Source organism: Stegastes partitus, unplaced genomic scaffold, assembly GCF_000690725.1.
Source record: "Stegastes partitus isolate 25-593 unplaced genomic scaffold, Stegastes_partitus-1.0.2 Scaffold43, whole genome shotgun sequence".
In the NCBI taxonomy this organism is placed as follows: Eukaryota; Metazoa; Chordata; class Actinopteri; family Pomacentridae; genus Stegastes; species Stegastes partitus.
In genome coordinates this window covers 182,211-197,345 of record NW_007577774.1, presented here as the reverse complement: position 1 = coordinate 197,345, position 15,135 = coordinate 182,211, and the positions used below count along the sequence as shown (strand labels likewise).

Sequence of the window (15,135 nt, the reverse complement as noted above, 5' to 3'; positions counted from 1 at the left end):
AATTAATCAGTTAATTATTGCAGCTCTATCTAAAGGAATCTGAATGCTATCAAAGCTAAATAAATAAAGTTTAACTAAAAAGAATTGAACAGTGAATGGACAAACAAGATCCCCATTTTTGCGAGAGTGAATTTATGTTTAAACGTGCAACTAAATTGTCGATAATGTCAGTTCATACAGTTGCAATCTGAGTATTTCATTAGCCAAAGTGAACATGTCACCACATTACAAAGCCTGTGCAATCATGTGTTTATCATCTCAGAAAGATTCAAAATATAGGATCCTCTTAACTTTATTAAAAAAAAAAAATCCTTGACTCAGTGATTAAATTTGATAAACAAAAAAGTCTGTGGTCGAAGGGTGCTGCTTTCAACTCTGGAACATTGCAAGACTGAGATCCACCCTTTGTCCGAGTGACATGAAGACTGTGACCACTAATAGTTTCCTCAAGGCTCGATTGCTGAAACTGTCAGAACCTGAGCATTAGCTATAAGGTTTTAACTGTAACTTTTTTAAAAAACAATTTACTGCTATGTTACAGATTGTTCCTGTTGTGTTAAATTAATATTTTGTTAAACTGTAAAGAAAAAAAAATTAAAAAAACAAAAATGCAGCTGGCCTCATCCAGAGGCCAGAGAGAGACCCCCAGTGACACCCCCACTCCCCACCATAGACCGAGGCCAAATGCATTAAATTAATGCACAGCTATTTGAAGGAAGAAGAGTTGTGTGTATATATTATGTCTGTGTCTCTAGTCTTCAGCTGCAGCAAGATTCCTAACTGGCAACAAAAAAAGGAAAGCATCACGCCTGTACTACTATCCCTGGACTGGCTACTTGCTAAACACAGAATTAATTTTAAGCTTGTTTTATTTGTTTACAAAGCCATGGATGGATTGGCACGTGGGTACAATTCTGCCCCATTTTACCGCTTGACCTCTTCATCATCACAACAGGTGCTGTCAACTAGATAAAGGAGATCTTGCCTTTGCAGTAGCAGCTCCAACACAGGTTATTTTAAGGGTGCTGTATAAATATGCTTGATTTGATTTATTTTAATATGAAACACCACTTCCTTCCCCATACGATATGATGCGGTTTAATACAATAACCCTTTATTACTCATATCGCAGCAAAAGAGATAGTTCAAACATTAAAGAAATATTAGTTCTGATTGTCCAAATTCCTCCGGATGGAAACAACAATATTGCAAATATCAATAGTATTGCAGATTCTTTCATGAGTAGAAAAACTGATAGAGACGTAATAATATTGCCCAGCTATTGCCCACAGACTGCACAGAGAAAATACTGGCATTGCACGTATTCTTGTATGTATCTTATATAAATCTATCTATCTATCTATCTATCTATCTATCTATCTATCTATCTATCTGTCTGTCTATGCTGGAGGGATTGTTGTCACTTTAATATTTTTCCCTCCCTCAGCCGGACGTCATTTTGCCGGGACCACACGGTTTTCCTTTCATGCAAGGATTCAGCAAGTCTTGTCCAACTTCCTTATCTTTACCACTGTGACCCCGCCCCTTTCTGTGTCGTCACTGTCCGTTCCTACGCTACACAGCCCAGTAACAGAACGGAAACTTTCCGCGCTTTCCTCGGTGAAAGTTCATGAATTAAAGAAGAGTGGCGGGAGCTGTTGTCAACCGGGGTCTGGTGTGAGGACGTAATTTTTAGAGGTATGTATAAATTCGTTAGAAACTCAGCAGCTGTTTATATTTGCGATGTTTGAGTTCACCGCGACACAAACAACAGTTTGGTGAGGTGAGCTGTGGCGCGAGACTGCTGTGTGTTTGCTAGCATGCTGCATTAGCCGGTTATAAAAGAAAGAAGCTGCCATATCTTGATCAAATATTCACTTGTCATAAACCTTACTGCTGGATTACTGAGCTGTATATGTTTGGTACTTTGCAGGCTGAAAGTGAAAGTGCTGCATTTAACGCGTAGGTAAAATAGAGTGCGCCTGACTGAAGTAGCTGCCATAAGGTTCGCACAACAGAAGTGCGATGGTGAATGTAAATGAGTTGTGTAAAACCAGTTTGGGTGCTTCAGCAGGCATACTAGAAGGCTGGTCTGAATATATCACATGACATTCAGTTTATTATCGTACTGTTGTACGGTTTGGCAGTTACTGTGATCAAATTTCTTTTTGACGTTGTGTTTCTTTTCTTTATCTGGGTTATCATGGCATCCTGTCTCTTGTTATGACTCCTCATGGCAGTTTATGTCGTCCACCTGCACTCATCGTTTGAGAAATATCCCACAGTGAAACAGTATTTCATGATTACTGACAGAGCTGTTCTGATTTTACCTGCTACTGCAAAGTATACTAATGCTAGTGTACAAATTCGACCTGTATTTATTCTTAATTACTGTTTTTTTTTTTTTTGCACAATTGCACAACGATTTGGTTCAAAAAGCAGTTTTACACACATCAATAACTGCACAGAAGTTAAGCATAACATTCTCCTATCTTTTAGCTGTTGCCCTTGTTTGGGTGGATGTGTGTGTTTTTTGTTTTTTTGTGAAAGTACTGTGAGGACGAAGAAAAAAAAGTGTGTACACATTCTTTGTCAATAAAGCTGATTCTGATTCTGTAGAGAATGTGAACACCGCTGATATCAGATGTATTGTTCTGTCTAATCTTGTGCATGTATAGAAATAGTATTTCTGCTAAGATATTAGCTTTCATTGTTACTCAGACAGTTTCTCAGTAGGTTGTGTTGACATTTGCCTTTTTCTGAACTTATTCATTTACGACTATCCTCAATAATTTATATGCATGCTGTGTTAAGTAATGCTTTTCTTTCTTATTTCTTTCTGATCATCTTTCCTAATGTTCCTTCACTGTTTCACAAAGTTTTTTTGCCGTCAACTTGTAGGCATGGATTTTAAACGCCGCAATGGTGGCCCTCTGATGGGCGGAGCGTCTCAGGCCAAGCGAGGTAAAGCGGCCAGCGAATGGGAGGACAGTCCTTCACAGTTTGAAGAGGAGTTGCTGATGTTTGAGGAAGCAGAGATGGATGCAGAAGAGATGGAGGGGCAAGCAGGACATGACGTTATTCCCGTAGGTGAGTGTTGAACAGAAGAGCACACAATCGTAGCTGGTGCAGGTGAAACTGTTTTGCAAATGACATGCACATCTGCCTCAAAACTATTAATAGCTGTTTCACACCATCTCTAGCTGCTCAATGTGCTAAATCTGTAGCATCACATAGTCCTTGTATGCAGAATTATAATGTAATATTTATTATATTTCTCTTGCTTTTTAAGTAAGAAAATTGTATGGCTTGTAGCCCTAACAAATCAGCTTGATAGGTTAACTTGATAATCAAGCCATGCCTTTAATAAATAAATAGCATTTAGTTTTTTGCTACGTGCCATTAAACAGTAAGTAGCAACTGTGAAACTATTTAACTGTCATCCCAGAACCTTGCTTGACTGTTGAGTCAATGTCTGAAACTCAACAAGCTTGTAGCATCCATGGACATAATAAATAATGCTTTTTTGGTTTTATCTCTGTCTTGCCTCCTTGTCCTACCAGGTGACCTTTTCTCAGCAGACCTTAACCCTCGTTGGAAACGGCCTAATGCTCCTTCACTTGACCCATCATCTGATACTTTGGTGTTTCAGCAGATTGATCTTGACCATTATTTAGGTAACTATCAAAGAAACAACATCATGTTGACTCGATTCTGTGACATATATCTGTTTAACTATGTAAAAATACACAGATAACTCAGAGTATCATCCACCTAGCCTTACCTTAATTGAGAAGAAATGCTTAGTAAATTGGTTTCCACCTTTGTGTTATACAGGAGCAGCAGTAGCTGGGATGCCTGGCCAGTTACAAGGAAAAGTCCCAATTATTCGGATGTTTGGCGTAACAGACAACGGTAACAGTGTGTGCTGCCATGTCCATGGTTTTGCGCCTTACTTCTATGTTCCTGCCCCAAGTGGTGAGTACTTACCATTTTCAGGACTTGTATTTATGTCATATACTTTATTTTTTTTGTACAAATAGCTTTTAATTAGTTGATATTTGATCATGCTCCCCATAGAGTCAACTTTTGTTTCTGTCACACCTAAATTAATTTCTGCTTTTATTAGAAAATGGTTGTACTAATTCCTGATGTTCCCCTCTTTCTGCTTGATTTGAACAGGGTTCACATCTGCTTACTTGGGTGAATTTCAAAGAGAGTTGAACTCTGTTGTTCTGAAGGACATGCGGTCTAATAAGGACAACATCTCCGTCACGGTGTTGGCTGTAGACATCACCCGCAAAGAGAGTGAGTACAATTACTACGCAAATGCTAATGAGTTTGTAAAATTAACACACAGTAAGTGTTTCCAGGAGTTCACAAACAATCACAAATATGGTTTTTGATCAAACTGTTGTAACTGAGACGACTGGTCTAAATATTAAAACATCCGTTTATATATAAACACACATATATGATGCTGGTATCAGTATTGTTGTCTTGGTCATCATTTTTGCATCTAAACGTCTCTTTTCCTTTTTTGACAGACATGTATGGTTACCATGGGAATCAGAGTCTGGAGTTCTTGCGGATAACGATGGCCATGCCTCGTCTCATCGCCCCCGCAAAGAGACTGCTGGAACAGGGCTTTAAGTTTGGACCTTTTCCTCTCCAGTGCTACCAAGCCTTTGAGGCCAATATAGACTTTGAAATCAGGTGTGTGTGCTACATTAAAAGCAATGAATAATCATGATAATTTACCAGTTGGAATTGTTTAAGTGACCAGTTTCTCTTGAATAGACCACTTGCATAATCTGAAAATTGGATTTCCTTTGTAAGGAATGTTGTTGAATTGTGCGGAAGTTGCAACAAAAGAAATTAATCTTAAGAGGCAATTATCAAGGTAGCAGAATAAGATGGCACATTTAGTGTATGTCTAGCTGCCTTCCCAGGAAACTAGCGTAACATAGCCTGTGGTGTGTATTTAGATAATCAAGATGGATGTTATATTTACTGTATATGTTTCAGTTATGTGAAGTGTATATACTTCATGATTTATCAGGATTTTTGTTAAGTTTAACTCATTGTTTTTGCTTGATTTATATGCAGCAGCACCATTGCAATCTAACTAACTCTAGTGGAAAATGAGGTCAGAGAGACCAGCTTGTTAAAGATGCTACTTGAATTTATTATATTTTCTTGCAAAAAAAGCTGTAAAACGTTTTTTTTTTTTTTTAGCCTAACGGATCTCTGTGTTCTCAGGTTTATGGTGGACAGTGATGTGGTGGGATGCTGTTGGATTGAACTTCCCAAAAGCAAATACAGGCTGCGTGAAGAGAAGAGCCCGACTGACACAGATTCTCAGTACCCAGGCAAGGTAGGTGTAGTTTGCGTTTTACTTCTAACATGAGACAACCTGCCTTGTCAGTGAATCAATACAATTCTGCCTCGGCCAGTGATTCAGTCTCCATTCAGTATTGTTAAGCCTTTACTAACAGTGTTGATGAACTTTCTCCTCTTGTGTTTGTCCGTCAGGTGTCTTTGTGTCAGTATGAAGTCGATGTGGGATGGACAGATTTGATAAGTCACCCAGCAGAGGGAGACTGGCAGAGAATCGCACCGCTTCGGGTCCTCAGCTTTGATATCGAGTGTGCAGGAAGAAAAGGTTTGATTTTTGATTTATTTATTTTCCCTGCTTCAACATATTTGCCGTGCAACAGATAAACTACCAATAGCCTTTTTAAACACCAGACCTTGTCAAACCTGATGAAAAACAAATGCAGATTTTGACATGATTGTTGACTTTTTTCTCTCCAGGAATCTTCCCAGAAGCAGACAAAGATCCTGTGATTCAGATAGCATCCATGGTGCAGCGGCAGGGTGAGACGGAGCCCTTCATACGCACAGTATTTACCCTTCAGTCCTGCGCCAGCATTGTTGGCTCCCAGATATTGTGCTTTACGCAGGAGAAACAGTTACTACAGGTACACTAACGCTTCAGTCTATATTTTCACACGTTTTTTTTTTTTGTTGTTGCCCTGTAATTTGTATTTGTTGTGTTGTTGTTATTCTGTCTTTGTCTGAACAGAGCTGGGCAGAGTTTTTGAGGACGGTGGACCCAGACATCATTACTGGATACAACATCCAGAACTTTGACTTTCCCTACTTGCTCAACAGGGCAGCTACTCTAAAGGTTAGATGAGCCATATTTATTTTGATCCAATGCTTAAAACTTGTATGTAAGATTTTGAATTTCTTAAAAATTGACATGAGAAATCCTGAAGTTCTGCCTTTTAAGTTTGGACTACTACGTTTTTGTTTTCTTCTCTACTCAACACTGCATTTTTTTTGTCTTCAGGTCAATTTCTTTCCCTACTTGGGCCGTGTTCGAAACACTAAATCAGTGTTGCGAGACTTGAATTTCCAGAGCAAGCAGATGGGCCGCAGAGAGAACAAGACCATTAACATGGAGGGCCGAGTTCAGTTTGATCTGCTGCAGGTCAGTTCTTACTATTATAAATGCTAATTTAACAAGCTTTAAGTTACTGTACAGATAATATGTGGTGCACTGTGTAGGTAAGACTGTTTTCAGGAAAACACACTGAACTTTGTTTTTTTTTTCAGGTTCTCCTCAGAGACTATAAACTGCGCTCGTACTCACTGAATGCTGTGAGTTTCCATTTTCTACAAGAGCAGAAGGAGGATGTGCAACACTCCATCATCACAGATCTACAGGCATGGCAACATTAATTAATCCATATTTAAATATATGGCTCATTTTTTTTATGAAGTCTGACATCTAAAAAACCCTAATGTTGAATTGTTGCTGTCTTTTTTTCCCTGTTCTCCATCTCAGAACGGAAATGAACAGACGCGTCGGCGTTTGGCCGTCTACTGCCTGAAAGACGCGTACCTCCCACTGCGCCTGCTGCAGAAGCTCATGTGTGTGATTAACTACATGGAGATGGCCAGAGTGACCGGTGTGCCGCTCACATACCTGCTCTCAAGAGGGCAGCAGATCAAAGTCGTCTCTCAGCTGCTGCGGCAGGTAAAAAACAAAAAACAAAAGAGGCAAACATGGCTACTCTCATTTGTACGTACAAATTTGGGAACTAAGTGTGTGGACATGTTTAGGCCATGAAACAGGATCTGGTGATGCCCGTTGTAAAGACAGAAGGAGGAGAAGACTACACCGGGGCAACTGTCATTGAGCCAGAGAAAGGGTAAGTTAACTACAGTATATTCGTTTGTGTTAGTGCAAAACTCCATTGCTCCCGTTATGTGGAAGGTTCATCCTTCTTATTTATATTTCCACCCCACTTTCTTCACTGTGCAGATATTACAGCGTTCCCATCGCCACCCTGGATTTCTCTTCCTTGTATCCGTCCATCATGATGGCTCACAATCTGTGCTACACCACGTTGCTGCAGAAAGGCTCAGTGGAGAAACTGGGGTGAGTGTGTGTTATGATGTCACAGAAACAGCTTGAAAGTTGTGTGTTTCATTAAATATGTAGGAAAAACTACATTTTGTGGCTGTTTACATGATACCACTTTCACACCATTAGTTTCTAGAACTTATTCTGGTTTTCTACGTGCGTAATTTTAGCCACCCAACTTATTTTGATTGTCAATAGTGGCCTCAAAACACCTCTGTGGATATGAACATCAAAACCCTTTTTCTTTTATTTTGAAATGTGTTATGTTAAATTCAAAAATGTACGTTATACAAGATTTAAAAAGAACAATGTCCCTATTGATAACACTGTGTTTTGTGTAAACTTGTATGGATTCATTTATGGACTCCTGCGCTGCCAGTTAAGAGATTTTTTATCAGTGTTTATGTATGTAAACTTGTTCTTTCTTGACTATCTCTGTAATCAGAGTGGAAAAGCCAAACAGTTGCACGTCATCAGCAACATGTGCAACTTCAGCTAGTTTAAGGCAATTACTCATTAATCAAGTAAGAATTTCTAGTTGTTGAAAATGTCTAATAGTTTACAGTGTTAATATTCCTGTGATGTTGTACTCTATATGAGGGTATTGTTCATTTGAGTGACTAATGAATTAATGCTTTAAATCATTGTGTGTCCTCAGCTTGTCACCAGACGACTTCATCAAGACTCCCACAGGTGATCGATTTGTGAAGAGCTCGATGAGGAAAGGGCTGCTTCCGGAGATCCTGGAGAACCTTCTTTCTGCCCGAAAGAGGTTTGAATTCCTGCAAATAAATCACATAAACTCTGTGAACTGAAGTGACACTTTACAATTCGGAGTTGGAAATAGTCCAAATTTATTGATCTGTGGACTCAGAACTTGAGTTTAGTTTCCTCTTAACATATGCACCAAAAATAAATAAATAAAACAGGTGTGTACCAAAATCAAGACTCGGTATTAGAGCTTTTTGTGACCCTTTAGATTATGTACAGCAGCTATGCATGTCCCTGGTGTGCACATTCATCAGCCAGTCCTTCTGAGATTGTCTCACCGTCTGTCCACAGGGCCAAAGCAGAGCTGAAGAAGGAAACGGACCCTTTCAAGAAGCAGGTGCTGGACGGCCGACAGCTGGCCCTGAAAATCAGTGCAAACTCTGTGTATGGCTTCACCGGTGCCCAGGTGGGGAAGCTGCCCTGCTTAGAGATCTCACAGGTGAGCAGTTTACTTTGTGGTCCCTAAATGGAGACTGACAGGTTGCACTGTTGTACTTTAACTCCATAGAAGTCTTCACAGTTCTCTGCCTGCACTGAGTTGTTCTCATTGACTTACCGACACTTTTCCTACTGTTGGGCACAGGTGTGAAGTCAGAGCATAAACGGTAAAAAACAAAACAAAGATGTAGAGCAAAGATTAGAGCTGCAATAGAAACCACAGAACTGGTGGAGCAAGAAATAAAAAACAGTTACAAAGAAAGACTTACTGTATGTTTAAAAGTGAGCTAACTAAAACAAGCTATTTCCTGCTGTTTTGTTGTTGGCAATTCTCCATAGAATTAGAATTAAAATTAGAATAAAACTTTATTGATCCCTTCGGTACAAGACCTCAGGGTAATTGCTACACTAGAAAAAAAAAACAACACCACAACACCAACATTAAATCAGCAACAACAATAGCATTCAAAATTCAAAATCCAAATCAGCATTCAAATTCAAAATCCAAATTATTCAAAATCAGCAACAATAATAACAATAATGATAATAATAACATTACAGTATACAATATACAGATACAGTAACATATTGCACACAGTCTGGTGATAGAGTATGATGCTCTGTCTCACCCCAATGTCCTCACTCCTCACCCCTCGCCCCCTACCTCTCCCCATTTGCTGCTCCTCCCCCTCCCCCTGAGCTCAGAGTTGAACAGTTTGATGGCTCGGGGGACAAAGGAGTTTTTGGTCCTTGTGGTTTTGCACCTGGGGAGGAGCAGCCTGTCGCTGAACTTGCTCCTCTGGGCGATGATGACAGTGTGCAGAGGGTGGCTGGTATATATTATTTTTGGCAGTTGGTAAAACTCGCGAGCTGTAATGTCACTGAACAATTTGCTCAGAAATATAAAGAGTACAAAATATATAGATAAATATCAGTACAAAATATGAACTAAAAATATAAACAAATGTGTCCTGAAATATAAATATAAGTAGACAGTATCAGCATAACTGTAAAATGTGCTTTTCCTAAGAAAACAAGTGTAATATATCATGTGATAGTGGTGTGTTATTGCGCATAAAACGTAGTGTTGCACCAAGTAATTGCACCTTATTTGGTGTTAACTCAAGAAGTGAGGTGAACTGGGATGTTAATTAACTGTTTGCATTGAATTCCAACATTACAGATATATATATTTAAAAAAATCTTTCTTTTGTCTCTTCCAGAGTGTCACTGGTTTTGGAAGACAGATGATTGAGACAACCAAACAGTTGGTGGAGTCCAAATACACTCTATCCAACGGCTACCAAGGTGATGCCAAGGTGAGGGATACACGTCATCATAGTTGGTCAATTAGATTTGTTCACCTTTGTCATTTAAATGCTGGTGTGTTTATGTGTTTAATTTATTTTTTTATGTGTTAAGGTGATTTATGGAGACACAGACTCTGTCATGGTTAAACTTGGAGTTGCAACAGTCAGTGAGGCGATGGAAATTGGGAGGGAGGCAGCCGAGTGGGTGTCGTCCCATTTCACACCACCCATCAAACTGGAGTTTGAGAAGGTATCATTTCAGTCCATTTCTTTTGGAGATGCCATAGAGTTGTGGCCCTGTTAACGAGAAATATTAGGGTGCTTTTTTCTCCTTCTTACAGAAACTACACACTAATGGAAGCGTAATGTATGTATAACATGTGATGAATTGATATTAGGATTTCACGTGACACTATCAAGTATGGTTGGCTAATTATTATTACAGGCAGAACAATAATTTCCCAATAACTGACATTTCAGCTTTAAAAAAAAATCTGTCTTAACTCGAGGTCCATGAGCTTGCCTATTGGTTTCTAGTAAATCCACTGACTAGTCAGTATTATAAAGTTTTAGTTTTCACAGCCCTGGCATTGTTGGGCCCTGTTTATCCACGTGATATATTCACTTATGTGATACTTTTCCTATTTAAAATTGTTAATATCCAGTCACAGTGTACATTACATGCAACCTAATCAGGTCAGGGGAGAATGTTTTTACTTGAATACCTTCTGAAGATGAAAAGATCTGAGAGTGATTGTTTCATGAGACCACGAAAAGACGTCATGTTGAGAGTTTGGATGCTGGATTAAATAATACTCAGGAAGTATTGTGGATAGTTTCCTTAAAAATGACACAAACTGTTTTCTAGCCTGTCATTAGCAGCAAAACTGCTCCTAAAATGTTTTGTTGAAAAATGCTTAAAAATGTTTTTGTTCAGACAGCTAGCATTTTGTATAATTCAGATGGTTAGGTTGTCCTCTCTGATTCCCAGGCAGTTTTGCTTTGCTTTTTAAGATTTCAAAGGGTTTCATGGGTTAGTTTCCAGCTGCTCCTGCCGCCATCCTAATAGCCACAGTGCCCTCTCAGATCCTCAGGCGGGGATCTAATGGCTGTTCTCGGTTCAAGTCTAAAGCTGAACTGGCTTTCTAGTCAGGCTCCCCACAGCTCTGGAACTCCGTGAAGAGCTAAAGCTCTCTGAATCCAGAACATCTTTTAAATAGCTTCTTTTCCAAAAGGCTTTATTAAATACACAACACCGATTTATTGCCAGCATCTTGTATCTGTATTGCTTGTTGTTTGTACTGTGCATATTTTACTCTATATAACGGTTTTTATACTACACAAATGTAATTACTTCATATGACTGATTGCAGTCTTTGCTGAAGTGTGCACTGAGAATCAGGCCACCATCTCAAACTGCAGCAGCTCACAGGAGAGCTACGCTAATAAATGCTCATTTTTGTCCCCTCCCCAGGTGTACTATCCATACCTGCTGATCAATAAGAAGCGCTACGCAGGCCTTTATTTCTCCTCCAGCGCAGACACACATGACAAGATGGACTGTAAAGGCATTGAGACTGTCCGGAGAGACAACTGCCCTCTGGTGGCGAACCTGATCAACACCTGCCTGCAGAAAATCCTCATAGACAGGTACACATGCTTAATGCATCATCGATTCATTTTTGGAAACATACTGAATAGAACTCCATAATTAACAATTACAACTATTTTCAGACTTTTCATCTAACCAAAACTAACCATACTTGATGTGATGTGCCTTCAGGGATCCCCAGGGTGCTGTGGATCACGCCAAAGAAGTGATTTCAGACCTGCTGTGCAATCGCATCGACATCAGCCAGCTGGTCATCACTAAGGAGCTAACGCGAACCGCCCAGGAGTACGCTGGCAAACAGGCGCACGTGGAGCTGGCAGAAAGGTCCGGTTCATCTCTAACTAGTCACAAGTCGTGTTGTTTTGAATATCAGTGAAAGTGTGTGTGAAATTCTCCCTTTCGTGTTTCACAGGATGAGGAAAAGGGATGCAGGTAGCGCCCCGAATCTTGGAGACCGAGTTCCATACGTCATCATCAAGGCTGCTAAAGGAGCCGCAGCATACATGAAGTCTGAGGTGTGTAGCTTCATCTTTGATTGTTTATTAACCCTCTGAAACCACAGCAGCTTTTTTGCTCACTGTGGGCTAATTTTTACAACAATATTATGTTCTTCACCTCTGTGGATATAGCCATCTGTGTCTAGAAGTAGAGAGAACTTCAAAATGTCCTTTGTGCAGTGTGACAGAGTTGTAATGCATGAATCATATAACCAGAAAAAATAAATACTGAATTTCTTTGATTATTTATTTTACAGAAACAAAAATATGTACAGCATTTGTACAAGTGCCTCGCAGCAAGAAGGTTGCCGGTTCGCGTCCCGGTGGGGGCACCGGAATCTTTCTGCGTGGAGTTTGCATGTTCTCCCCGTGCAGCGTGGGTTCTCTCCGGGTTCTCCGGCTTCCTCCCACACAGTCCAAAAAACATGTTGAGGTTAATCGGTGATTCTAAATTGTCCGTAGGTGTGAATGTGAGTGTGCTTGGTTGTCTGTCTCTAAGTGTGGCCCTGTGATGGACTGGTTACCTGTCCAGGGTGTCCCCTGCCTTCGCCCTAAGTCGGCTGGGATAGGTTCCAGCCCCCCCGCGACCCTAATGAGGATTAAGCGGTGTATAGATAATGGATGGATGGATTTGTACAAGTGCCCACAGGTGTACCTCATACTGGAAAAACAATAGTGACTCTACACACTAAAGATACTTTTACAACCTGCCCTCGGTTTCCATGCTCATCTACAATCTGCCTTCTGTGTAAACACGACCTGAAGCTCAGCCAAGTAGTCCCTGAATTGTTGTTTTGACTAGTTGGTTACATTGTGGAGTGCAGAAATTTCTGTTTTCTACCGAATCTGGTCTAAACTAATATTTATTTTTGGCACATTTATGAATTAGATGTCTTTTATTGAATTTCCCTTCTGGGATAAATAAAGTATTTTTCATTTCATTTAATAAAATGATTTTGATGAAATACTAAAATTTAAACCTGAGTGTTTTTTTTTTCCTTTTCTGGCTTTCTGCTTTCAGAGTGCCTTGCTCTGATAAATCATCATGTTTTTGTTTGTTTTTAACACAACATGCTTTTCAAACAGCTCAGAAGGTTAATGTGTACGCTTGTTCTTTCAGTACATCCCCTTTCTCCTTATCAAACATATTCAGTCCTGATGATGATCCTGATTCTTCCACATGTTGTTCTAGGACCCCATCTATGTGCTGGAGAACAACATTCCCATCGACACACAATACTACCTGGAGCAGCAGCTGTCCAAACCCCTGCTGAGAATATTTGAGCCCATCCTGGGAGAGAGCAAAGCTGAGAGTGTCCTGCTCAGTAAGTCAACGCTCACGAACATGCTGTACTCCTCAGTGGCTTATTTACATATTAGTAAAATAAGTAACAGTAATGTGGTAATACAGGAGCCATTATAAAGCATAATCTTATTAAAACCTTTTAGTCAAGTAAGCAGAGAGATGTGCTGTATGTTATTTGTAGATCTAAATGCTGCCGTGTTTTTTGTGTCTTTCAGAGGGCGACCACACGCGCTGCAAGACGGTGTTGACCTCAAAGATTGGAGGCCTCATGGCGTTTGCTCAGAAGAGAAGCACCTGCATCGGCTGCAAAGCTGTGCTCAAAACTGATGGTGTGTATGCCTCTTTTTTTTCTCTACTTTGATGTTTAAGGTGATGCTTTTGAAAAAAAAAAACTTGATTTCTCTGCTTAGGTCTGACCTATAATTATTCCTGTACATACAGCAGGACATTTAGTTGGGATTTTACACATAACTTCTAATGTGTGTCATTGCAGCGGCTGTGTGTGATTTCTGTAAGAAGAAGGAGTCTGAACTGTACCAGAAAGAGGTACGAGTGCTGCTGTGTATTATTTTAATATGCTGGTTTTCTTCATTGACTGGGATGGGTTCAGTTGAATATTTGTTTTGACTGTTTGAAGAGAAGACTGTCTAGTGTTTATCACTGTGTTGCCCTCTAGTGGCTCTTCAGAGAATTTAAAAACAAAAGTATGTAGGTGCATTGACTTACATCAGAATGACTGTTTCATAAATTACATTTTTAGGAATGCTGAACACCAGTGTGCTGCTTCAGTTGTAATTTTCCAAATTGTCTGTCACTAAAAAGCACCTTTTTTTTAAAAAGACTTTTGTAAAAGGTTAATATTGGAAAACACTTTTTTTTTTCTCTCATGTCTCATGAGTTGCTAAAATTCAGGTTGTTCATTACAGATTTTCCACCTGAACGCACTGGAGGAGCGTTTCTCTCGCCTGTGGACTCAGTGTCAGCGCTGTCAAGGCTCCCTTCACGAGGATGTGCTCTGTACCAGGTACATACAAATGGGAGACAGATTAAAGGAAAAAACAACATACATTGTCTTAGTAAGGTGTTGTACTGCCACAGCAGCTTCAGTGTACCTTGGCAGTGATTCCCAGAATCTCTGAGACTCATGAATGGATGAACATCATCTTTCAAAAGACATTACCTTGTTTCATGTGTTGATGATGGTGGAGGAGACCACTGTCAGCAAAATGCCCCCACACAGTTAAAGATTCAGGACTTTCCTTTAATTTTTCACTTGTGTTTATTATCAGAACCATAGCCAGTTCATTTGCTGCAGAACTCTGGTGACATGGTTCCTTCTCTCTCCTCTGCAGCCGGGATTGTCCCATCTTCTACATGAGGAAGAAGGTTCAGAAGGATTTGGATGACCAGAGCAAACTGGTTTCTCGTTTTGGATGGTGAGAGGAACGCACATACTGACAGTTTATGTGCCTCATCTCACATGAACTTGGACATTCATCCTCTCCCTTTATTTCCTCATTTTTTTTATGTTCTTGTAAAAATGCATACATATCACACACTATTTCTACATTTTCTATTATTGAATAAAATGTCACTAAGTAGTGTCTTTTTTTTTTTGTAAAATAAAATCAAAAGCAAACTATTCTTTTGAGATGTCAAGTATGGTCATTACTTATGAACTGAAAAAAAAAAAAATCACAGTTAGAATGACACTCGAGTTTACAGTGTACTAACCTGCCAGTTCATCTGTACACTTTTATACA

General features: G+C 39.7%; 1 protein-coding gene across 1 annotated transcript; it reads left to right on the top strand.

Annotated features, from left to right (window-relative positions):
• The first annotated feature begins 1,649 nt into the window (after nt 1-1,649).
• On the top strand, nt 1,650-14,973 carry pold1 (polymerase (DNA directed), delta 1, catalytic subunit). Its single transcript, XM_008305131.1, has 27 exons — nt 1,650-1,698; nt 2,902-3,090; nt 3,564-3,677; nt 3,838-3,978; nt 4,183-4,308; nt 4,548-4,716; nt 5,263-5,377; nt 5,536-5,665; nt 5,818-5,984; nt 6,089-6,193; nt 6,359-6,499; nt 6,625-6,735; nt 6,857-7,048; nt 7,135-7,223; nt 7,337-7,453; nt 8,097-8,210; nt 8,501-8,648; nt 9,871-9,966; nt 10,070-10,207; nt 11,432-11,607; nt 11,741-11,893; nt 11,982-12,084; nt 13,259-13,391; nt 13,588-13,701; nt 13,866-13,918; nt 14,299-14,396; nt 14,725-14,973. Exons 2-27 carry the CDS (start codon nt 2,904-2,906, stop codon nt 14,810-14,812), a joined length of 3,318 nt encoding a protein of 1,105 aa, XP_008303353.1. The 5' UTR covers nt 1,650-1,698; nt 2,902-2,903; the 3' UTR covers nt 14,813-14,973.
• The last annotated feature ends 162 nt before the right edge of the window (nt 14,974-15,135 follow it).

Excerpts from the sequence above, each read along its gene's own strand:
- pold1 (XM_008305131.1), top strand. The coding sequence starts at position 2,904 with ATGGATTTTAAACGCCGCAATGGTGGCCCTCTGATGGGCGGAGCGTCT. Across the intron at positions 5,666-5,817 it reads CGAGTGTGCAGGAAGAAAAG|GAATCTTCCCAGAAGCAGAC; the intron begins GTTTGATTTTTG and ends TTTTCTCTCCAG. Across the intron at positions 7,224-7,336 it reads GTCATTGAGCCAGAGAAAGG|ATATTACAGCGTTCCCATCG; the intron begins GTAAGTTAACTA and ends TTCACTGTGCAG.